The following is a 6606-nucleotide window of genomic DNA, read 5'->3' on the forward strand; positions in this document are numbered from 1 at the left end:
AGCCCTGAGTCGTGTGCATACACTCCCTGTATCTGTGCTGGTGTGTCCTCTACATTACGTATCCATACACACTACTACTAAACACTCTTATCTGTTTAGCCAGCCAATTAACGCTAAACCAATGTTTGGACATACTGCATGTCTCCTATAAACATGAGTAATGTATTTGCTGTAAAAATAATGATTAGAATGAATTAATCCGTCTGATGTGTGTATTATATGGATTTAAATATGTTGTTTTAAGAGATTCTCATAACCCTGGATGCCACAGTTAAAAACAAACACTAGCACGCACCGTTTTGCAATCTCTTAAACAAATAAAATCGCTTTGATTTAAATAACATTTATTTTACATGACCAAACACAATAAATAACGTAATATACAAAGCTTTGTAATTATTGCACATTTGTAAAATATCTTACAGTGAGTTCATACAGCCAGCAATATTTAAAGCACGAAGACTTTATTTACACTTTTGTTTTAATATAATAACCAGATCCAACGGACCTAATGTAAGATGAATTTATGTTAATTTTACCAACCAGCGTTCTCATCAATTATATATATTTTGGAGGGAAATGTAAACATTATTGCCTAAAGTACTTATATACATCTGATAGCTGATCATAAGAAAGGACTTTAACAATCTACAAGGTAAAGCTGATAAAAGGGTACCATATTTTGGTTTATTTTATTTAGCCTTAAATTATATATTAATATTTTAATGTAAACGCAGTAAGAGCTGGTATAATCCATTTTTAACATAAGTAGTCTCATCTCCTTAAAGAAAAAAGAAAACAAAAGTTGAGCTTTAGATCATTGCTATTTCATTGGGAAGTTCTCTAATATTTTACGGGAATATCTTAATAGACCCCAGGGAATTATACCATTTCCCCTTGAAATATTTTCCATTCGATGAAAATAATAATTTCCCCCTGTAAAGTGAATTCTTTCAAAAGTTTCCTGAAAGCCTATTTTTAGGAAATAAATTTTTAAAATCCAGTGTCTTTAACACAAATATGTCAGAACACGAATTTGAAATAAATCACAGAAAAGAGTGCCAATGGATATATACGGATGTGTGTGTATCTCTCACATATGTATATGCTTAAGAGAATATATATACACATATATGTATATATACATATACATACGCACACGGATATGTAGGTGGCACACCTACATTTAAATACACACACATACCCACTTCGCTGGGTCTAAACATGCACTAGCAAGTTATTTTAGAGCTTCAACTCTTCAGAAAAATCTCATTATGTGAGGAGCGAAGTGGCTCTGCGGGGAGCATTATGGAAATATCTGGGCTTGATTTAATGAGGCTGTTCACATTGGTGGAATATCAACTTAACAGAGAAAAGTCTACCCAGGGCGTCCAAGTTACCAAAATGAAAATTGGCAATTGAGATGATAAGAACGTGGCTTTCTTCTGCGAAATCACTTCAGGTAACAGAGATAACATTAAATAACATACATTCTATGCACCAAGAACAATGTTTTATGTACCGAGTCTCTTATCCGTCTCTCCTAATGACTTCCCTTAGCGGGTTGTTAGTACTTGACAGCAGGTCTCCGTGCGGGGAACTTTTCTCCAATTCCACATTCAAAGGAGGTCCATCAGAGAGCATGATTGGCAATTTTCGTCATAATCTGCACATTATTAGCATCAAAATTGACGTGGCAGTTAACACTGGTGGGTTTTGATGTGCCTTTCTTCAAGTTCAAGGAAACCCCTCCAGCAGCCAGGGTTGGCAGAGCGGGTCTCAACACCCAGCGGTGGCTTTTTGCAGAGGCGGAGGCGCAATAGACATGCGTGAGAAATAAGCCAAGAACCATTTTACCCGAGGAAAGGAAAGCGAGGAGAGAAGAGGGTGAGGGGAAATAGAGTTCGAACTTAGAAAAGTGTCTAAGAAAATGCTTCAGGACAATATAAATCTAGAAATTCAAGTATTTCCCAGATATAGTGGAAACCCGGTAGTTGGAAAACTGAGCTGCAAACGCTTCTTCAAATACTATGGCGACCTGTCAGTCTTGCCCTCCCCATTCTTTTCGTTTCCCTTTCCTTTCCTGGCCTGACCATGGCAACCTCATTAGTCTTTACTTTTTGCATAAAACACGCAAGACGCCTCCATTCCAAACCGAAAATCAAAAGAGAGAACTGCGTTGGACCGAGAGAGAGGAAGCGAGACCGCCGCCTCTTCCCACCCCGGCTTTGTGACTTCGTTTTTCCCGGGGACGGCGGCCACAGCCCCACCATCCTTGCCCCAGCACACAGTAAACAATTTCACAAACACACCCACAGCCGTCCCCGCTCTCCATCCGCCCTCCTGGCCTTCCTCTCAGACCTCCGTTCCTCCGCTCTTCTTCGACAGGGTCCCTAATAAGCTCAGACTGAGAGAAAAATTCTACCTCCTCTCACCCTCGTTTAAGAAAAGAAGGGATGGAAGAAACAGAGCAGCAGCAGGAACATCGGAGGTGGCTTTCTCTCCCGCATAAAGCACTAGCGCACACCATTCCCTTCTCTCTTTGTTGCGGTTCTCGGTTGATTCCGGCCACGTGGTTCAGCCGAGGAACCAGGCCTGAGGGCTTAAGCCGGGGCCAGAGGACTGGTTTCGGGAGGAAGGGATTGTCTTGGGGAGACCAAGAGCTCGGGACAGAGGCAGGAAGCTGGGTCTGGGCGGCGGGAAACATATTTAGAGGAGGGGAGGTGGCTGGGTAGCAAATATAAAAATAGAAATAATTTGAGGGGACGCCTGCCCGGCTTTCGCACCGGCTCTTTCCCCCCAACTGGGGCAGGTTCCCTTCGGCCTCCCGCGCTGGGGCGCCCCCTGGCGGCAGCTTCAGCAGCGGGCAGCGCGCTGAGGGCACGTGGGCGCACACTGGGCGCGGGGGTCGCTCAGGGGGTTCCCGGGCACACTCTGAGAGGCGGGAACGGCCCCCTGGCGGTGACGACGTAGTTATCTAGTGAGCGGCGCCTCGTCCCTCTGGTCCGGCGGGCTCACCGCGGTCTTGCTAAGCACAGCAGCTGAATAGGGCAGGAAGCCGCTCTCAGAGCGCGGCGCCGCTGCGCTGCAGCCGAAGTCCGAGCCTCCGGCGGCCCCCGCGCCGCCGCCGCCACCCCCGCCGCCCCCGCCGCCACCCCGGGACCCCAGAGCAGCGGCGGCGGCCGCGGCTGCCGCCGCGGCGGATTGACTGCTGTGACAACTGAGGCACGAGCAGGGCGCGGAGCCGCCGCTGGGGGGCGCCCCGGCTGCCGCGGCCGAGGAGGCCGCGGCCGCAGCCGCCGCCGCCGCGGCCGCGGCCGAGGCCGCGCTGTTGAGCCCCGCGGCGGCCGCAGGCGTCTGGTAGAGGCCTGGGTGTCGGAAGCTGCACAGCAGCTCCGGCCGAGAGTAGGGGTGCGAGAGGGCGCGAAAGGTGTCCAGCGGGCGGATAGAAGTGGCGAAGGGCGATGAGGCCGCGGCGGCTGCGCCAGAGGCCGCAGCCGCCGCGGCCGCAGCCGTAACACCCACGTGCGGGTAGTAATGCAGCGGCACGTGCGAGTGGAAGGGGTAGGGCAGGCTTCCGGTGGCGGCCGCGTGCGTCATCATGTAGGTATAGAAGCTGGGGTCGGCCGGGTGCGGCCAGGACATGGCCAGGCGCTGCCGCTTGTCCTTCATGCGTCGGTTCTGGAACCACACCTGCGGGGAGAGCCGCGCCGCGGCCCGAGTTAGGAAGCGTCCCAAGGCCCCAACCCCCACCCCGGGCCTCCCCGCCCCTCCCGGACCTCTGAACGGCCTGGCCTATGTAACCCTCCCCCACAACCGGGCCCAGCCCATAGTCCCCTCTGCTCTACCAGCTGGGACAGTGTCAGCGGCAGAGTGGCGGGCCATGGGCACACCCTCCTCAGCGAAGAGTCTTCTTCCCTGTGTCCTCAGGCTTCTGCTCTCTTACTCTTGGCTGCATTTTTTCGTCCCAACCCAACCTTTCCCGCCACCCACCAGTGCCCAGCCTCGCTGAGCACCGTCTCTCAATCCCAGGATTTGAACGGGGATTCTAGGCCTCCTTTGAAGAAAGGCTCCCGCGGCAGCTTTTCTAAAAAGTCGCCGCGCGAGGTCTTGAGTCCTCTGAGCTGCAAGGAATTGTCTCGAGGGGCACGGGTCCAATTCTGATATTGAAGGGATGATTTTATTGGAATCGTTTGCATCAATTGAGTGGCGGGAGCAACATCCTCTTAAACCGGGAAGGGGATTTTTCTACCCCTCCCAACACAGTATCTAATGAAGACATCATTCGTCACAACTCTAAATTAAAGAAAGCCGGACCAAACCGAAGGGAGACTTCCACACTCCTCCCCTATCCCGTGGAGTTTCCTCTTTTCTTTTTCTAGAGTGCCGGCTCCTCCGTGAAGTGTTCACTAAGGCGCCCAACCTCCCGGCTGTCCCTCCTGGACGTATAATAAAAATTAATCGCCTTAAGATATACAAAGAAGGACAATTTCGTTGCCTTCCCCCCCGAGGGGTTGCTTTTTTTCCTGTTGCCCAGGAGAATAAATGTTTAGAAAACTACTTTCTCAACCCAATCGATTTTTAAAATACAGCATCCTTTTCTCTCTGTTGTAACGATTTATGTGGAAAATAAATCTCCACGATCAAAAGCAAATGAAAAGTTTCGCCTCTGGTTCGTGCCAGAGGAACAAAGACTAGCCGGCTTCGCCGCGGATGGGAAAGAGGGGCCATGGACATGGGCTAGGGGCACCTGGGCAGGCGCTGAGCAGAGGCGAGCGTTTGCCGCATTGGCTTCGCCATTCCGGGGCCTTTCCAGGTCGGTCAGGCCGGGCAACCCTTCGGGTTTGGGAGCTGAGAAATAAATATGCCAATTCCTTTGGTGACTCTCCCCGCGGGTTTTCAGCCCTCAGTTAAATCTAGCCACCCAGAAAAAAGAAAAGAGAAACAAAAATCAACCCAACACCTCGGGGGAGGCTAGAACAGGCGCGTGCTGGACTCAATACCTTGATAGTGGTTTCGGGCAGGTTGAGCGCAGCAGCCAGCTCGCACCGGCGGGGACGCGACACATAGTTCTCCCTGTAGAACTCCTTCTCCAGGCGCGCGATCTGTTCTCGGGTGAACGCCGTGCGGTAGCGCCGCACCTGATCCGCGCCGGAGCCGGAGCCTCCCAGAGCCGGGCCCCCGCCGCTGCCTCCGCTGCCACCGCCTCCATGCAGGCTGCCGAGGCCAGAGCCCGACGCAGACGTCGTGGTGCCCGCAGCTGAGCCACTCTCCGCGTACCCTGACAAACAAATGCCGCCGACAGAGCATGAGTCACTGTGGGACCGAGATCCCGGCACAGGGGCTGCACGCGGATGGGGGACGCCGTGAGAGGAAGGCGAGGCGCTGCCTAAATTGATGGGGTCTGTCATGCTTACAAATTGCTGCCGTTAATGGAATCGATAAAGTTTGGGGAGCCCTTCATAACCAAATAATAGGAACTCAATTAGGGAGGGTTGTTTTGTTTTAATAATCGGAAATTTTCAACTCAGGAGGAAAATTGGCCGAGGGAAAATGCCTACATCTAGAAGCAGTTTGGGAAGCTCTGGATTTGCCGTGATCTGAGGACTGCAGGACAGCTTTCTGCACGGCCTCTAACCTTTCTTTGACAGTCTTTCGGGTTTGGCTTAAAATATTTTAAGATTTGAAAGACAACAGGAGCTCAAACCAGAACTATTTGGGGGTGGCTCTACTTTTCAACTCTTTCTCCCGCTGACCCAAGAAGGTCTCCCAGAGGCGCCCAGCGAGGCTCCCTTAGACTTACATAGAATGCCCCCTCCACTCGGCCTTGGGATTCAGAGGGAGGGAAGTTCAGACCAGCTGCCCGGGGCACCTTTCCCTCAGAGCATGTCAGTAGATGGCTAGAGATCTGTCGACTCGCACGGGTTTTTAGACCCGCGCGCAGAAAACATTTTCTCCGACTCAGGAGCGAGGGCAGGCCCCAGGCCTGCTCCTCTCTGGGAAGCTCAAGGAGCAGAGCCAGAGGGCACGATCCCGGCCTGCGTCCTGTCCCCGCTCGAGCCAGCTCTCTGCAGCTCGCTGCAGAAGATCGGAGAGGGGCGAAGGCACCAAGAAGGGCCCGGAAAAGCACCGGAGGAACAGGGAGGATGGGACCGGAGAGGCGCGGGCGGCGAGATTACCTTTGCCATTGTTTTCCTTGAGCGGCGCGGCGCCGAGGCCGCCGGGGGAGCGCAGCGCGGAGCAGCCCACCTCCACGTCGCTGCTCATGTCCGCCTCAGCGGCAGCCTCTGAATAATGGCCCGGCTTTTTGCGGCCCTCCGCGGCGGACGCAATTTCGGAGGAGACGGTGCTTTCGCTGCCCGGGTGCTGCAGGTTGAACAAAGTGTCTATTTCGAATTTGCCCTTGGCAGGGAGGTCTCCCAGAGCGCTGTGCAGGGGGGCGGACGGCAGGCGAGGGCTGAGGCGAGCCGGGTGCTGCGAATTTTCCAGGGCCTCGAGTACAGCATTGCCAGCTGAGTCGGACAAATTGGAGAACCTCTTGCCGGCCGTGGGGCTGTGCAGCCCTCTCTCCATCAGAATCATCTCTTTTCTTATTCTTTCCATCAT

General features: G+C 52.6%; 1 protein-coding gene across 1 annotated transcript; it reads right to left on the minus strand.

Moving 5' to 3' along the window:
* EVX2 (even-skipped homeobox 2) lies at positions 2974-6606 on the minus strand. The gene is made up of 3 exons (XM_021075278.1): positions 6180-6606; positions 5004-5281; positions 2974-3693 (listed from the first exon to the last, which is right to left on the minus strand). The coding sequence occupies exons 1-3, from the start codon at positions 6604-6606 to the stop codon at positions 2974-2976; spliced, it is 1425 nt and encodes a 474-aa protein (XP_020930937.1).

The sequence above is a fragment of the Sus scrofa genome, chromosome 15, assembly GCF_000003025.6.
Source record: "Sus scrofa isolate TJ Tabasco breed Duroc chromosome 15, Sscrofa11.1, whole genome shotgun sequence".
In the NCBI taxonomy this organism is placed as follows: Eukaryota; Metazoa; Chordata; class Mammalia; order Artiodactyla; family Suidae; genus Sus; species Sus scrofa.